Source organism: Mesoplodon densirostris, chromosome 3 (genome assembly GCF_025265405.1).
Source record: "Mesoplodon densirostris isolate mMesDen1 chromosome 3, mMesDen1 primary haplotype, whole genome shotgun sequence".
NCBI classification, from domain to species: Eukaryota; Metazoa; Chordata; class Mammalia; order Artiodactyla; family Ziphiidae; genus Mesoplodon; species Mesoplodon densirostris.
The window spans coordinates 97311922-97331027 of NC_082663.1; the positions used below are offsets into that span (position 1 = coordinate 97311922).

Genomic DNA, 19106 nt, shown 5'->3' on the forward strand with positions numbered 1-19106 from the left:
CTTAAACCATTTTTCAAGTTTTTTCACTTTTCTCTATCACTGTTGCCATCACGTTAGATCAGGTCACTATCTTTTGCCTAGACGAATGCAATATAGCCTCCTAACTGGTTTCTCCACATCTAGGTTGTCCAGCTCTAATCCATTTACAAATAAAACCCAAAGTGACTCATTAATATGTAAATACAATTACATCATTCTTAAAATTCTCCAGTGGCTTTCCATTGCTCTTAAAGATCTTCTCTCCGTCCCAGAAGAGATGATGGGGCCTATTGTTTGCTGGGACTGCCATAACTGTACCACAGACTGGGTGGCTTAAATGACAGAAATTTATTTCCTCACAGTTCTGGAGGCTAGAAGTTTGAGATCAAGGTGTCATCAGGATTGGTTTCTTCTAAGGCCTCGCTCCTTGGCTTGTAGATGGCCATCTTCCTCCAGTGTCTTCATACAATCGTTCCTTTGTGTGTGTCTGTGTCCTAATCTCTTCTTATAAGGACAGTAGTCATATTGGATTAGGGCCCACCCACATGGGTTTGTCTTTTTATTGTTGAATTATAGGAGTACTTTATATATTCTGGGTGCTATACTCTTATTAGATAATGAGTCACAAATATCTTCTCCTATTCTGTGGGGTTTTTTTACTCCTTTACTTCTTGTAAATCTTAACTCAAATGTTATCAGCTCAGTGAGACCCTTTTTGACCATCTAACCTTGAATCTCCACCTACCTACCCCCAAACACACATTCCCCCCCGCTTTATTTTTCTTTCTAGCATTTATCACCAACAAACATTTCTATATGTATGTTGTGAATTATGATGATGATTTTATTATTATTGTTATTATTGTCTTTATTACGCTTCTTGTTTATTGTCTGTTTTTTTCAACTAGAATATGGGGGATTTTGATTTCTATTGCTCATTGCTCTTTACGTAGCACCTAGAACAGGCCTGTAGGCCTTTAATAAAAGTTTATTGAATAAAAAGGAATGAATTTAACACATAACAGTGCCGGATTTTTTTAATTGGGGAAATATAGCACACATACAGAAAAAGAGCACAGTAATTTGTCAAAAAAAAAGGGCACCCTTTTACCTACCACCAAGATCAAGAAATAAATTATTGCCTAATTTATAATAACAATAATAAGAAATCAGAAGCCTCTCTTATGCCTCCTCCCAATTACTGCCTCCTTTCTGCAGTCACCCGGAGGTGATCAGTATTTTGGGATTTCTGGTAATATTTTTGTTGCTTTACTTTATACTTTTACCACCTAAGCATTTGTCTCTAAAACCTTTTCTGTTGTTTTTTTAAATATTCATATGCATGAAATTAATCATACATGTTGTTCTGTGCCCCCAGCCCTGACGTTCAACTTTATTTTGTTAGTCATGCATGATATATTGTATTTGGCTGTAGTTTATTTTCATGTCTGTATAACATTCCATTGTATTACTATACTACAACTTACTTATATATTCTTCTGTTGAAAGAAATTTTGGTTACTTCCATTTTTAGCTTTTTTTTTTTTTTTTTTTTTTTTTTTTTTTGCGGTACGTGGGCCTCTCATTATTGCGGCCTCTCCCGTTGCGGAGCGCAGGCTCCGGACACGCAGGCTCAGCGGCCATGGCTCACGGGCCCAGCCGCTCCGCGGCATGTGGGATCCTCCTGGACTGGGGCACGAACCTGTGTCCCCTGCATCGGCAGGCGGACTCTCAACCACTGCGCCACCAGGGAAGCCCCCATTTTTAGTTCTTTTTTTTTTTGCGGTACGCAGACCTCTCACTGTTGTGGCCTCTCCTGCTGCGGAGCACAGGCTCCGGACGCGCAGGCCCAGCGGCCATGGCTCACGGGCCCAGCTGCTCTGCAGCATGCGGAATCTTCCCGGACCGGGGCACAAACCCATGTCCCCTGCATCGGCAGGCGGACTCTCAACCACTGCACCACCAGGGAAGCCCCCCGCCTTTCCTTTTTATCCTACACACCTAAGCTCCATCCTTACTTCCCTAAACCTAAAAAACAACTGTCACTGGCCACCCCTTAGGTAAACATAGATTCTCAAAATTTAGGATAAGCTCTCTACACATAGACATGAAACACTTAAAACCACTCCCACACTCTTTCATATTCTCATGGTCTTCTCTAAGTCATTCTGAGTTGAATGGGAAATGATAATGATAATAGCTACCAGTTATTGTGTCAAACATAAGAAATTTTATATCAGGTATCAGTTTTTTTCCTTCGTGGGGCTAAGTATTTCAGTAAAGTAAGACACTAAATTTAGTTGACCTTTGAACAACACAGGTTTGAACTGCACAGGTCAATTTATACTTGGATTTTTGTCAATAAATACTGTGGCCCTACTTCATCCACGGTTGTTTGAATCTACGAATTCGGAACCACAGATCCGGAGGGGCATTTATGGGACTTCATCCAGAAAATTCAGTATCCACAGTGGGTCCTGGAACCAGTCTCCCGCAGATACTGAGGGATTACTATTATGGATGGATGGATAGGTGTGTGTGTGTAAAATAAACATATCCATATATATGCACACACTCATGCACACACACACATTATTTTAGCTATTATTTTAAGAAGTATTTTTTTAAAGTTACCTTCTTTCCCTTTCCTCAGTGTAACATTTTAGAAAACACTACCCTGAAAGAAAGCAAAGCAAAGCAAAATACAGGAAACAAGAGGCTAGCTTGGCTGCTACCTCTAGGGGTACATCAAATGAGCTGTTCACATACTGATTCAGTCTTCAGTCTCTCCTAACTTTCGGCTGGGAAGGGGGTGGTAAAGAAATGAACTTGCTTTGCTTTTCCCTAGGGTAAACCTAGGCTTATCATTCCCCTTTAACTGCTGGAAGGAAATATAGCACTGCTAGATAATGCCGATTCAGCCTTTGAAGGTTTCAGGATATGTGCCAGTTAACCAACTGATTCTTCTAATATGATTTGAAAAATTCATAGTTTTTTTTATCATTCGTAAAGGATAAGGCTTTAAAGCTGGTGTGCTTCTTCATTCATTTTAAAACTTACATGGGTGTATAAGAGAAAACAAAGAAAGGAATTTGAGACTGTGCTTAGGCTTCATGGAAAGGGAGGTGCCATTTCTGAGCAGAGCCCCACTGACTCTCCTAAGATTAGGAGAAAACTTGTTTTGAAAATGTTGGCTTTGTGAATGGAAATGGAATCATTAAAACAAAGAAAACAAAGAAAAAAGTGAGCATAGAACCTGAGAAATAGAATTAATACAGTGTTGGAAATGACCATAGGCAATTAAGTGCATGAATCAATGTGTTGCAACAGTTTTCCACTTCTTCAATTCATGGTGCCTGTTGTATGTCACGTGAGCATGACAGTATGGTCAGAGCGGGTGACACATTCTTGGTATTCTCTCCCCATTAACTTTCACTTCCCAAAGGTACGTTGAGTAAAATAAACATGTTTGAACAATTTTCAGAAACAGTGTTTCCTCAGTTTACAAAATCAACCAAAAGCGGATTGGGGTGGGTTGGGTTAATGTCACACTTTACTGCACTATCATGCATACGTACACAATATTACTTAGCATCTGTAGCATCCATAAAGATTTCTCTATTGCATTTGAGGTGAAAGGAAGGAGCAGGTTTAAGTCCCAGCTTGGAAGATGTTGTGTTAATTGTTAACTTGTGCTGAGTCTGTACATTACAAAAGGTAACAATCTCAGCATGTTAAGATCATAACTGTTAGATTAATGCTTGGAGGCAGCAGCTGTGCTGACGTGAGGCATTAATGGCTGGATGAGTTCAATCAGATATGCTGCCTCCAGTGTCTTTGTGTAATGGTATTTACTAGATTCCAAATGGACTGCTGAGAAAGATGAAATATAATCTCATGTATTATCTCTGCCTTGAAAAAATACATAATGAAATTGTTCTCTTGTTGGAATATATTTTATTAACCTTTGTGGAGTCAGCTTAAAGAACAGATACCCCTATAGAGTTGAAATCTTTTGCTAAAGTGGAGTGTTATTAAATGTATTTTTGAGTTCTTGGAACAATGGGGTTGAGTAGAGGAGGTAAGTTTGGTTTGTTTGTTTTTTTTAAACCACTCAGAATAATATGGCATATTCTGAGGCTAGCTGGAGAGGGAAAAAAATGCAATGTAAATTGTACACAAATTATTTTCTTTCTTTCTTTCTTTCTTTTTTCTTTACAGAGCCTGAAGAAAGTTCTTGTGGAATTCAGTCACAAGGAATTGTTTGATTTCTATAACAAGGTCTGTATTTTTTAAATAATTTCTGATAATGTGGGGTTTTTCACAATGTTTCCTCTACTTTATGAATTCTTATTTTTAAATGCCCATTACAGAGTTGAGTTCTTTAAACTTCCCTTATAAACATCTTATGTTTCACAGTAGGAAGCATTGCCAAGATGAAGAGACTCTGACAAACTAAATCAGGAAGAGAATGGATATGGTTTTAATTAAAGCAGTAGGATTGTTGTTTTAATGTAAAGCATTAAATAATAAACTGTGTGGTATTTAGCCACACTGGCACTTTAGAGATAGGTAATGTTAAATATTTTAATTTCTGGGCCCAAGGGAAAAGGCAGATACCAGGCCTTTAAAGATTTATCTTTGAGGATATTTCGTGTTTCTTTGTAAATACTGATTTTGCAATCCAGGAAAATGCACTGCCCCCTCTACCACCCTCCCCCCTTTAAAAATCTAAAATGAAAGAGCTGGGTGCATTTTAAACAGTAGTATTTAGAAATCCTCTTTTACAAATTTGAAAACAGATAGCAAGCTTGAATTCTAATATCCACATAAAAAGAAAACTTTTCTAAGTGGTATATTTATTGCTTATGTGAGTGCATTTAAAATACATAGTTACCAGTTACATTCTTTTCTTTCATTTGCATGTTTCTAAACAGCACTTCATATGAATTTCTCTCCCTTCACCAACTTTCTCTTTTTATTTTTTTTGTCTTTGTAAATAGCTAGAGACCATACAAGCACAGCTGGATTCCCTTACATGATGTTCTCAAAGACTGGTTTCTCTATCACACTCCTGCCACCTCATTGTTTTGCATTGAAGATAAACTGCCAGGTTGTGTTTTCTGAAGGATTCATTAGCTTTCTTCTTGTAAATTATACGGTTTATTGCTTCTTATACAAATAACAGCCAAGGAAGATCATTGTTTTGAGTACTGAAGTTCTAATATACATTCTCCAGTTCTGTGAGCCAACAGCAAGCAATTGTTAAGAACATTTTTGGGTTTTGTGTGGTTTTTTTTTGTTTTTTTTTTTTTTTTTTTGCGGTACGCGGGCCTCTCACTGTTGTGGCCTCTCCTGTTGCGGAGCACAGGCTCCAGACGCGCAGGCTCAGCGGCCATGGCTCACGGGCCCAGCCGCTCTGCGGCATAGTGGGATCTTCCCAGACCGGGGCACGAACCCATGTCCCCTGCATCGGCAGGCGGACTCTCAACCACTGCGCTACCAGGGAAGCCCACATTTTTGTTTTAAGGGGAACAAAAGTGAATATCATATTGTTTTTATTGTCCTATTTTTGCTTTATTGCCTGACCTGTTTATTTTTTACATACTTGATGATACTTCTGTGTATCAAGAAGGGTCCATGGATACAAAGTGTAATATGTATCTTAGAACACAGAACTTCTTTAATTACATTAATAAAAATAAGAAAGTAGCCACATTCAATTAACTACATTATGGCCTTTGTTTCCTTTAATATAATGAGTGTATTTTGCTTGGGAAATAATATAGGAAAGAAATTTTAGATAGAGCTAGTACTAGTACATCAGCCAACTCCAGTATGAGCATCTCTGTGCACTTTAATTGTTTCTCTGAGTTTAATGATTTAATAACAGTTCAGGTTTTTGTGTGGTTTTTTTTGTACTGAAAATTAATAATGATTCATTTCAAGGTGTGGGAGACAGATTCAGATCATGAATAAAAATAGTTGTAATGAGTGCTAAATGATTATCCTTAAAATTTTAAAACAGAATGTAAAACAAATTTTATGTTCTCTTTTTGTAAATATGTTAATTTCAGCCAAGAAGATTTTTATGTCTTAGAATTAGTTGAACTGAAGTGCACAGTATTTTATGCTACGGATCTATATAAATGTGAGTATGGTTGCCTGCAGAAAATAATATCAGTTGAATTTTTTATGAATGAAATGTCTGCACTATATTATTTCCAGCGAGAAAGACAGAGAGTGAGGGAGGAAAGGAGAGAAAGGGAGAGGGGAGGGGGGAAGAAAATGAGAGAGAGAACAGAGAGAGACAGAGAGAGATTCAAATATGACTTCACATGAAAGACTTTGATTTCAGAAATATCCTATAGTTAAACAGAACCACTGGATTTAAATCACATTCTTTATATGAGGTATCTGAATAATATGAATGTTAAATGTCTCCCAAATAAATGTTCAGTATATGGAACTTATGCCCTTACTTATTTATATGTGTGCTTGTATGTTGTTGCTTAGAAGGATTAGGTGTTTGGATTATTTCAGAATGTAAATATTATAGTGGCTGTCCATACTTGGTTGATTTGAAAAGTTTTTAAACTCAAACTTCGATTGATAGGATATCTAGAAGACGTGTTTATAATATAATGGGATTTGTTTCTATATGTAGCTTGTGGGATCTATCTTATATTTTTACACTCTGTTCTGCTGGTCCCCAGAGGAAAGTACCTGACTACTGTAAACATTTTGGTAAATATTCTTTCAGACTTCTTATGTACAAATAAACATACATCATTTCAAGTTGAATTTGTTGGGCCTTCCCAACAGTGACCATATGAATAGGTAGAAGTTTTCATTGGTTTGATGCCAACTTAACTCCCAGTGTAGGTATCTAAGTTAAATGTGACACTTCATAATGAAATTTCCTATTTGTAGCTTAAAATAGTGGTAAATAGTTTTCTCTCCATCAATCTAGTTCAGGAAAGTCTGACCAAAGGCATTGAAGGAAGGACAAGTAAGTAGTAGGTCTAATTCTAACTAAGAACATAATTATTCCTGAAATATATTTAATTCCAGATAATTGTGTTTCTTAAGCTACCACCATTGTTACGATACACAAGTAAAAGAAGATATCATTCCCAAAGATTATTAAGGTGTGTGTTACATTTTCATAGAAATAAGGTGGGTGGAGCCATAAGTGGGAACTGAAACCTACTGTCTTAGCAAATAAACATGTTTTGTATGAGTGCTTGTCATGAGGATTGAATAAAAATATAAATTACTTGTTAGAAAGGAGTACTACAAATAATATTTGCAATTCTCCAATTATAAAATATGATTATTTTTAAGTAGGAAACACCAAAAAAGTCATAAAGGAGTAACCTAAAATCATGGACTCTCAACATCCAGAAACAGCCGTTAATGACATTTTGGTAGATTTTATTGAAGGTTTTTTTTTTTTTTTCTATTCATATATCTTTCTCTACTATCTTTAAGTAGTCCTTCATTTGAATGAGTTACACTTTATTTATTCAATCTGTTGTTGGACATTTAGATTATTTCTAGTTTCTTAAAATACTAAAGAACTCAACTGGTAAAGATCATTATAAATAAACCCTAAACCACATTTCTCATTACTTTATTAATACAGGTTCCCAGAAGTAGGATTATTATGCCAAAAGTATGAAGATTTATTTTCTGTTTTTACTTTTTTTTTTCTTTTTTTTTGCGGTATGCGGGCCTCTCACTGTTGTGGCCTCTCCCGTTGCGGAGCACAGGCCCCGGATGCGCAGGCTCAGCGACCATGGGTCACAGGCCTAGCCACTCTGCGGCATGTGGGATCTTCCCGGACCGGGGCACAAACCCATGTTCCCTGCATCGGCAGGCGGACTCTCAACCACTGCGCCACCAGGGAAGCCCTGTGTTTTTACTTTTACTGGGATTTTATTATAAATATAAAATTGCCTATATTTTTTAAAAAGTGTTTTTTAAAAAGTCTATTTTGCTCTCTTACTCCCTAGAAATACCTACCTAACTAGTTAGAAGCATTTGGTTTATCTTTTCAGATATCTCATGTAAATTCAAATACACACACATCCCTCTTTGTATATGTTTTTATTTATTTACTTTTATTTATTTATTTTTTATTTTGGTTGCTCTGGGTCTTAGTTGGGGCAGGCAGACTCCTTAGTTGCAGCATATGGCCTCCTTAGTTGTGGCTAGTGGGCTCCTTAGTTGTGGCTGGTGGGCTCCTTAGTTGTAGCATGTGAAGTCTTAGTTGCAGCATGCACGTGGGATCTAGATCCCTGACCAGGGATTGAACCCGGGCCCCCTGCATTAGGAGTGCAGAGTCTTAACCACTGTGCCACCAGGGCAGTCCCTATTTACATTTATTTTAAGGCCATTTTTGTATATTGATAAATTGTTTTCTCAAAGGTTCATAACAGTTTATACTCTTACCAACAATAAATGAGAACTCACCTGCCTCAAGCCAACTTCATTACCCTCTTCCTCCTACTGTACATTTTATTCTCAACATTTTTTAAAATCTAGGAATGGGTTTGGGAAGAGTGTGGAGTGAGAGTGGGTTGGAGATTGAAGCATCACTAATTACTTGGGATATGTTATGTTGATAATTCCAGAGGGATAGAAGAGAAAAATTTCTTCTAAAGTCAGCAAATGTGAAAAACAGTTGCACAGTGTTTAAGCGTAAAAGCACTGAAGTCAGACATTTACTTCCTCAACAAATATTCAGTGACTGCCTATGGTGCCAGGAACTGTGTGTATGCTAGACATTATGTTAACAGTGATGAGCAAAATTAATATAGTTCCTGGCGTCTTGAAGTGTAATGTGTTAGACAGTTAAAAAACAAGCAAAATGTAACAACCTAATTGGGAAAAGAATTTGAAAAAGAATAGATACATGTATATGTATAACTGAATCACTTTGTTGTACACCCGAAACTAATACAACATTGTTAATCAACTATACTCCAACATAAAATGAAAAGTTAGGGGCTTCCCTGGTGGCGGAGTGGTTAAGAATCTGCCTGCCAATGCAAGGGACACAGGTTCAAGCCCTGGTCCAGGAAGATCCCACATGTCACGAAGCAACTAAGCCCGTGCGCCACAACTACTGAGCTTGTGCTCTAGGGCCCGCGAGCCACAACTGCTGAGCCCACGTGCCACAACTGCTGAAGCCTGCGTGCCTAGAGCCCGTGCTCTGCAACAAGAGAAGCCACCGCAATGAGAGGCCCGCACACCACAACGAAGAGTAACCCTTGCTCGCCGCAACTAGAGAAAGCCTGTGCGCAGCAACGAGGACCCAATGCAGCCAAAAGTAAATAAAGTAAAATTTTTAAAAAATGAAAAGTAAAAGAAAAACAAGCAAAATATAATAAATTGCAAATAAGTATGGGATGAAAAATAATTGGATTCTCTTAAGAGAAAATAAAAGATAGGACGAAACTTAGATGGTGCATCAAGGAAAGACTCTCTGAGGAAGTGAGATTTGGGCTGAGTCCTGTAAGATGAGTTAGAATGAGGCAATAGCAGAATACAGTGAAAAGCATTCTAGATAGAATGGCCAGTGCAGAATCTCAGAGATTGGAAAAGGCTTAGCGCGTTTCAGGAACCAAAGATCAGTGTGGCTAGAGTGTCATGAACAAGGGAATAGTGGAGTGCTTTTCAATTAGAGAGGTAGCCTGTCACTTCTACCACCTAAATATCTTGCAAATATATCTCTAGGATACTACCTTTTCCAAGCTACCATCATCTTTGCCCTGGACTACCTTGCCTCCTCTAGCCCCACTTCAGTCCAGTCTCCACACAGAGCTAATATTTTTAAAACATTAATCATATTAATTACACTACCTCCCTGCTTTAAACCCTTCAAAGACTTCCCATTACACTTCAAATAAAATTTAAGTGTCTGGACCCTCAGGAAAGACTAAGAGTCATATACTAGTTCTGCTGCTTTTTGTGTTGCTTAATTCGCTAAAGCTCAGTTTCCTCATCTTTGTGGTGGGAATAATAATAATCTAAATTACATGGGAGTGTTATGAAGGTTAAATGAGGTCATTCATGTTAAACATTTAGCATAATTCCTGATTTGCAATAATCATGTAAGTGTTAGCTGTCATTTTCATAATCACTAAGAAAATGACCAGGTTTTCTGTTGAAATTATTCAAGGTAAGGTTTGAATTGAACTAAAATCGGAGAAAGCTTGCTATGAAGCCCCTTCACTTTGAATTTAGTTAGAGTTCCAATAACAACTCTATTTTATGATAAATAAATTCGAGCATAATGCTCATCTATCCCATTCTTAATTTTTCATTAGCAAGGTAATAGGTGTATTATGGGATAGGACCAGAATCTGAAATGCATTTTTTCTATGACTGTGTTTCTACAAAGCTCCTCTGGCTCTGAGGGTTCTTTTTCTCTAACTCTATTCAATTAATTTTTATCTTTTCTTACCTTAAACAATGGCTTCTACACCTTATTTATTATGCCAGGTGTCTGTAAACTATGGCCTGTGGGCCTAATCCAGCCCACCAGTTGTTTTCATAAAGTTTTATTGAAACACAGCTCTGATGGACAGACTCCCAATCATCTGTCAAAGGTAATGGAATGTCACTCCCGTGACTTACATTATGTGAAATTCTGTCATGCTACCAAACTCACTCTAGAGACTTTCTCCCCTCTTGGCTTTGAAGAAGCAAGCTGCCATGTTGTAAGAGGGCCTGTGGACAGAACCACAAGACAAGGAACTACGGGTGGCCTGTAGGTGCTGAGGGCAACCAGTAGCCGCCAGGAAGCTGAAGCCCTAAGCACTCTGCCCTACAGCCACAAGGAGATAGATCTGGAAACAACTTGTGTGAGTTTGGAAGTGGATTCTTTCCCAGTCAAGCCTCCAGAAGAGAACACACTCCAACTGACTGTGACTGCAGCCTTGTGAGATCCTACGTGAAGACCCAGACTCCTGACCCATGGTAATTGTGAGATAATAAATGTGTGTTGATTTGAACTTCTGATGTTAGAGTCATTTGTTATGTTGTGATAGATAACTAAAACAATAGCCATGTTCTTTCCCTTACTTATAGTCATACAGTCTGCGGCTGCTTTTGCACCACAACAGTAGTTGCAAAAGAGAGCATATACCCAGGAAGCCTAAAATATTTACTACCTGTCTCTTTACATGAAATGTTTGCAGACCCATTCCTTATACCGTGCTGCTCTAGGGCACCTCTAGAGAAATATAGCAGTTGGTAGATACATAAATCCATAAGACAGGTGTGGTATATATTTCTGTAGCATCACCTTTATTTTAATTTTTGCCAGCCACATGGCCATCCAACTGGAAATTATATTTTTCCATGCTCTGTAGCTACTGCAGCCATATGACTAAGTCTCACCAGTGAAATATGAGTGAAAATTATATTCATCTTCACTTTTCTTTGCCCTTTCTATGACTGAAACATAGATTTGAAGCTAAGTTAGGTTTGACTGAGCAGATAAGGATAATGCCTTAAGGGTTAGAGAGCAACAAGATGGAAGGAAGCTGGGTCCTTGATTATCCTCATGGAGCAGTACTGCTGATACACCCTTGGCAAGCTGCTGCCTCCAGACCCTTACATGAGAAATAAAACATCTTGTTTAATGACTATATTTGGTATCTTTTTAATATAGCAGCATAGCCTATAGCCTAACTAATATGGGGGTAACATTTTAATTAGCCAGTAATTTAGAGCATGTATATTTCTAAAGAGAGATGAATATTTTACAACATATAGTTGGAAATACATATAAAAGTCAAAGAGAAAATGGGAAACTTCAAAAAAAAAAAAACAAAAACAACACTGTGCTTGCAGGCTGCGACTTCAGGCTAAACTCCCAGAGCTACTGAGAGTATATATGAATCCCCACCCCCAGTGTTGCTACTTGGAAGGGAAAGTTTAAGAAACCATAGGTGTATGTTGTAAATTTCCCCCAACATCTTTACATACTGTCTTTTCCACTGTTGAGGACGAGGGCCAGGATATTTCTGACTTGTTCAGGCTCATTAGTCAGAAGCTGCTCAGGAATTAGAATTTAAGTTTCAAATGAATCAATTTTGCTTCTCTAAAACTTTGATTTTTGTCGTCATTATGCAAATAGTTCTACTCAATACACCGGCCTCATTTAATGCTAAAATTAGAAACACATTAATTTGAGGGATTTTATAGTAAAGCTTAATGGCATTTATAATTTGGGAGAATTTCAAGGATTTTATCATTGCTTCCTTCCCCCTCCCACCCCCCTTCCCCTGTCATACATACTCTTGAATCTTATTAAAGGTCTTTTGCTTTTGTCTGAAGTGTGAGGTTGTACTAGCTGACCGAAGACCTATGATCCAAATCCAAGTGATGGCTGTTCTCAAACTTGCTTTGTTTTATTTGAAATAGAAAGTTATTAGTTTTTATTTGAAAAGAAGTAGTCTGCAAAGACAAGAAAGTTGAAGCAGGTCCAGGCTATATAACAGTAAGGAAGAGGATGCTACAGGATTAGAGAAACTGTTTTAATCTCCAAAGCAGGAAAAATAATGAATATATAATAATGTTCCCTTAGTAAAACTAGAGTTCAGTCATTTTTAGCTTCTTTTAATGGGAGTATGAGAATCTCATTCTATAAATGACTTGGTTTTTTTTTTCAAAACGGATCTGTTTTATTATTTTTTTCCACTGAAGTAAAATTGCTATACAATGTTGTATTACTTTCTGCTGTACAATGAAGTGAATCAGCTATATGTATACCTATATCCCTCCCTCTTGGACATCCCTCTCACCCCACCCCCCATCCCACCCATCTAGGTCATCACAGAGCACCGAGCTGAGCTCCCTGTGCTATACAGCAGGTTCCCTCTAGCTATCTATTTTACACATGGTAGTAACTAATCTTCCAATTCATCCCCCGCTCCCGTTCCCCACCAGCGTCCACATGTCTGTTCTCTACATCTGTATCTCTATTCCTGCCCTGACAATAGGTTCATCTGTACCATTTTTCTAGATTCCACATATATGCGTTAATATACAATATTTGTTTTTCTCTTTCTGACTTACTTCACTCTGTATGCCAGACTCTAGGTCGATCCACATCTCTACAAATGACCCAATTTTGTTCCTTTTTATGGCCGAGTAATGTTCCATTGTATATATGTACCACATCTTCTTTATCCATTCATCTATTGTAGGACATTTAGGTTGTTTCCATGTTCTGGCTATTGTAAATAGTGCTGCAATGAACATTGCGGTGCATGTGTCCTTTTGAATTAAGGTTTTCTCAGGGTATATGCCCAGTAGTGGGATTGCTGGGTCATATGGTAGTTCTATTTTTAGTTTTTTAAGGAACCTCCATACTGTTCTCCATTGTGCCTGTATCAATTTACATTCCCACCAACAGTGCAAAAGGGTTCCCTTTTCTCCACACCCTCTCCAGCATTTATTGTTTATAGACTTTTTGATGATGGTCATTCTAACCTGTGTGAGGTGATACTTCATTGTAGTTTTGATTTGCATTTCTCTAATAATTAGTGATGTTGAGCATCTTTTCATGTGCTTCTTGGCCATCTGTATGTCTTCTTTGGTGAAATGTCTATTTAGGTCTTCTGCCTATTTTTTAATTGGGTTTTTTTTTTGATATTGAACTGCATGAGCGTTTGTATATTTTGGAGGTTACTCCTTTGTCCATTGCTTCATTTGCAAATATTTTCTCCCATTCTGAGAGTTGTCTTTTCATCTTGTTTATGGTTTCCTTTGCTGTGCAAAAGCTTTTAAGTTTCATTAGGTCCCATTTGTTTATTTTTGTTTTTATTTTAATTACCCTAGAAGGTGGGTCAAAAAATATCTTGCTGTGATTTATGTCAAAGAATGTTTTTCCTATGTTTTCCTCTAAGAGTTTTATAGTGTCCCATCTTATATTTAGGTCTTTAATCCATTTTGAGTTTATTTTTTGTATGGTGTTAGGAAGTGTTCTAATTTCATTCTTTTACATGTAGCTGTCCAGTTTTCCCAGCACCACTTATTGAAGAGGCTGTCTTTTAATGGGAGTATGAGAATCTCATTCTATAAATGACTTGGGTTTAAAAAAATTTTTTTTCTTCAAAGGAATCTAGGTAAATGAAAGAAGGGATATAGTATTATATCCCTTCTTTATAGTATAATATATACTATATATATATATACTATATATATTATTACTATATATATTATAGTATACTATAATATAATATAGTATTAATAGTATTTTTAATAGTTGCATTTATTTCTGAAACTGAGTATTAAAGAACACAATACATCCTTCCTGCATTGTTTAAGGAAAAGTCAATAGTAAGGTTTTTCTCATCTTTAATAAATGTAGATTTGCTGTGAGGCGTGGAGCTCAGTGATGTCTCAAGGTCTTTCCCCATGTCTCTTTGCTTCTAAGATAAACAGATGTTCTTTGTGCTCTCTTTCTAGTCCACAGTTCAGATTCTTCCTGCAGGTTCAACCAGGCTACGTATGAACAAAGCAAAAAGCTGTCCCCAGAAACAGGCTGCTCTCACACTTTAGCATTGGAAGGTTCAGTGTTTCTCCCCATCCAGGAATGCAGTTTTGCTTTGGCAGCAGAGCACAGGAATTTTCCAAATGATCAGAGATAGTAGTGACTCATAACATCCCAGACCATGTGCTCCATTTTGCAGTCCAGCCTCTCTGTTATGTGCTGATGTAAGTAGTCCTGTGAACATCGGGGTATTTAAGAAATATTGGCTGAACGAATTAATGGAGTACATTAATAGTTTTTCTCCCTCTGCTTCTTTTATTTGCACGGTACCATCTGAATTCTTAAAAACAAAACCATCATAAACCTAGATTTCAAATGGCTTTAGGTGATCCACTGGGGAGGATCACCTAAAGTCACTGAACCTTTCATTCACCAATGAAAGGAGATATATATGAGTAGAATAAAAGCCTGATAACCTGCCAGATTTCTTCTATCCAGAATGCTAGAGCCGGTTCTCCCACTGCTGTGAGGAGATTTATGGTGGTCATGAAGTTGACCTAGATATGCTTCTGGTACTGATGCTGCAAAGTCTGAAAAACAATCACGCTCCTACCAAATTCAGAGTCGATGTATGTGACAGGGTCAAATGGAGTGCTCCAGGAAGGCACCGGCAACATTCTGATATTGAGATGTATGTTAAGTATGGATAGATTTTGTGAGCTCATTACCCAGGTTTTAATTTCCTATTGAAAAAGTTGTCTTGATTAAGATACACATATAGGGCCTCCCTGGTGGCGCAGTGGTTGAGAGTCCGCCTGCCGATGCAGGGGATACGGGTTCGTGCCCCGGTCTGGGAGGATCCCATATGCCGCGGAGCGGCTGGGCCCGTGAGCCATGGCCGCTGGGCCTGCGCATCCGGAGCCTGTGCTCCGCAACGGGAGAGGCCACAACAGTGAGAGGCCCGCATACCGCAAAAAAAAAAAAAAAAAAAAGATACACATATACACACTGCCTACAAAGAGGCTTTCCTTACTGATGTGGGTAATTCAATGACAAAGTTTTAGAAAGAAGTCTCCCCTTACATGACACAGATTGTTCCAAGTTAGCACGCGTATACAGCCTGGACAAAAATCTGAAAAAGTTCACATAGATAATGCAAAATGCATTTAAAAAAACGCGTGTCCTATCCAGCTCCTCCGTGAGCCCACACACCGGCCCCCCGACAATGACTCACCCATGCCCCCTGCCCCTCCAGTTTGCCCTTCTGACACTGGGTATCCCAAGCCTTCTATGAACAGTGGCATTCCCTCTGAACTGGACACATCTGGTCACTGGCTGGAGCTTACCTACCTGCCAGAGAGTTGCTTCCTGCTCTCCCAGTGACTGTAGACCAGCTCTGTCTTGGGAAAACCAACAAATTTCTCTTCCATCCAGTAGACTTCAACTACCTTCTCTAACCAGGTATGAACCCCAGCCTTGAGATGGTGGGGGGATCCCCTTCCAAGTTCAGTCTTCCTTGGGCTCTCCCTCAAACCTGTGGTACCCTATAACGTTTTTTGAGAAGTAAAAAATCCTCCTGTAATTAAATAATTACTCCTTATTTCATCAGCTTTCTAAGACTAAATTACATGTGTTTCAGGCTTTCCTAAAGAAGCCACGTCTATTTCATAAGCTTCTCTGTATAGGATTTCAAATAGAGCATGTTTGTGGGAAGAGGGTGAACGTTTCATAGGGGACGGAATGTTTCTATTTCTTTACCTACTTTCCTACTGTCTCCCTTTCTAGCTCCCTCGCATCTTTTAAGGGAGAATGATCTGCCATTCTGTTTGGTTAATTATAAAATATTGGTTGATGTTTACCGATGAGCAGAGTGCTACAAAAAGCCCACGTTTGTGCAGGGGTGACGCTCTCTTGCACTCCCTGCTTTTGCTCCGTGGGTTGAACTTGCCAGAAGCACCAGGGGAAGAGAGCCTAGCCATCTTTCTCTGCCTCAGAAAAGCATCACTGCTTTAGTTTTGTGCCATGTGGCTGGCAGCGACTAGGGATGGTCCAGAATTTGAGCCGAAGCTGATGTGTGTGGGGTAGGAGGGTCCTTCTCAGGCCTTAAGAGTGAACCTCGCACTCTAACCCAGCCTGATCAGGCTCTGAAAGGTAATAATAAAGTGTTACTTTGTTTCTCATTTGCTATCAGTCTTTATCCAGCTCCCTTGGGAATGTCAAGGGTTGAGGAGTGATTGGCAGGACAAGATTTGGGTGTTTGGAGGTTCTCTAGTCGAGTGCCATTAAATGCAATCACAATTTCTCCTCTGTCCCTTTTCTTAGCAAATCTGTCTTATTTTTCTGTGGTAAACATGTGTAGAGAGCTATGGACAGAAATATCAAAGGCATCATTCATATCTCAACTCTCAAATGGGCACTGAGTAACAGAAGGCTTTAAAATCAGTGACTGGGCTTCCCTGGTGGCGCAGTGGTTGAGAGTCTGCCTGCCGATGCAGGGGACATGGGTTCGTGCCCCGGTCCGGGAAGATCCCACATGCTGCGGAGCAGCTAGGCCCGTGAGCCATGGCCACTGAGCCTGCGTGTCCGGAGCCTGTGCTCCGCAACGAGAGAGGCCACAACAGTGAGAGACCCGCGTACCGCAAAAAAATAAATAAAAAAAAAAATTAAAAATAGAAAATAAAAAATAAAATAAAATCAGTGACTGACTCTCTCTGAAGAAGACCAGCTTGACATTCTTAATAAACAAAATATACACTTCTGTGAAAACAGAGGGGAGCCGTTGCTAAGTCAATTTCAAAGGCCACAACAGACCGATGAGACCAGTTCAAGGGAGGATGGAAATTGACCTCACGTTCACCACTTCCTCTATTTTTCTGAGAACTTGAACTTCAGCCTTTCCCTCAAGCTCCTTAGGAAGCTAAAGAGGTATGGAATGTACCTTTGATAGACTGACATGATTCTGTCTTTTGATCATTTGCTGAATTTGTGGAAGGAAGAGAACGGTTGAAAACTGGCCTCCTCTCTTTCCAGGCTAAGCGTTGACAAAGCAACACAGCTAAGGAGGAAACTGAGAAGAAGAGAGGATGAGATATTAATTGACTGATCAAGTTACCCTTACATGCTCCAGTAACAGATGTCCAAGCCACTTCAGGGCTACCTTTGTGCCTCCTTTTCTAAATGTGTTTAGTTATCTGCAAGTGGGGCTGATTCACATCATATGAAACCCACAGGATTTGCTTCAGGCAGGGGGATGGTTGAATTAAAAGCTTCTTCCATATGTTAGTTTCACCCTGAAGTATTTAACCCATACCAGTGTGAATCAAAAGCAGAACAAACTGATTTTGCAATGCCAGTTGTTTCTGCCTCAATTAACCACTACCTTGTGCAAATTGATGGAAGTGCTTATTGGCTGAACCTCATCCACATTTAAAATGTGTTATAGGCAGGAGAAAAAAATTTTCTAATTATGTTAGTGATGTTTAGTGTTAAAAAGCATGCAACACAGTGCTTGGTGTCAGTTTATCTCTTGTAAAAATAAAATACAGTGTGTGTATGTGAAAAAAAAAACCCACAAAAAACATGCAACCTTTCAGTTCCGTGCAGGGGGCTCTGAAATGTCCCAGGATATGTTCAGAGTAATTAAACTTGCTTGCCTTTTTCTGCTTCTTCAGGACTGCCATTGTGGGAGAGGAGAGGCTGATGGCAGGAAGTTCCTCTCCCAGACCAGTCAGCATGTCCTCAGATTTCATCCCCTCCAGTTGTTCCCAGCTTCCTCCCCACATGGATCTGTAGCAGCCCCAGGGTAGGCTGAGTGGAGCCGCAGACCACCAGGAGCTTACCCTTTATGCAGACAGAGACACCTCAGACAGACTCAGACCTCACACAGCAGTGCCCAGTGTCCAGACAGAGCTCTGCTCTATTCTGTGGGGGTTCTGCTCCCAAAATACAATAAATCGATGAGTCAATTAGCAGTTGCTTTGCATGCATACCCAATTTCTTCATTTATTATTTTTTTTAAAGGGAGTAATGGAGAAAGGAATGGACAAAGGATTGTGTGCGTGGGTGTGTTTTAAGGTGTTATATGTAACAAAAAAATGGATTTTAGTAACCCTATGGTTATCATACTCATACGGGCAAGACCTTAACTGGGCAACTCTGCTTTTTCATTCATTCATCTATACATCTGTTTATCCACCAACTGGATAGGCCGGCAAGTGAGGTCCTCTGGAAGCTCCTTGAGTTGATAATACCATAAAGACATTGCCCCAGGGCCTCAGGAAGAGGCTGATCAGGGGGCCAAGGGGCTCTCCCTACTGACTCCTCTGCAGCTTTCTGGCCGAAAGATGGGGAAATACCAGTGGGGCCTCTTCTGAGGAGCTGTGGTCTGTCCTTGCTTGGTCAGACACATCTTTACCTTAGGCTTCAGCTCCTCACTTAATGTGACTGTCAGTAAGTAAGTAAAAGAGTACAGGTCTGGTAATAAAGACTGATTAACTGCCTGCTTTGTGCCAGTTCGTGTGCTAGGTGTCATGGATTCAAAAGAAATAAGACAAGGTCTCATGTCTTCGGCGTTAATACCAGGGGAACATCACGCAGCTTGGAGGGACAGCAC

At 39.2% G+C, this 19106-nt stretch overlaps 1 protein-coding gene across 2 annotated transcripts in view; it reads left to right on the forward strand.

Annotated features, from left to right (window-relative positions):
- Nucleotides 1-7419, forward strand: part of COMMD10 (COMM domain containing 10) — a 169263-nt gene extending 161844 nt beyond the window's left edge. For both annotated transcript variants that reach the window (XM_060091861.1, XM_060091862.1), the window contains exons 6-7: nucleotides 4201-4260; nucleotides 4983-7419. In XM_060091861.1, coding sequence (XP_059947844.1) covers nucleotides 4201-4260; nucleotides 4983-5021 — 99 coding nt within the window. In that variant the 3' untranslated portion in view covers nucleotides 5022-7419. The remainder of the gene's footprint in view (nucleotides 1-4200; nucleotides 4261-4982) is intronic.
- Nucleotides 7420-19106: the final 11687 nt, after the last annotated feature.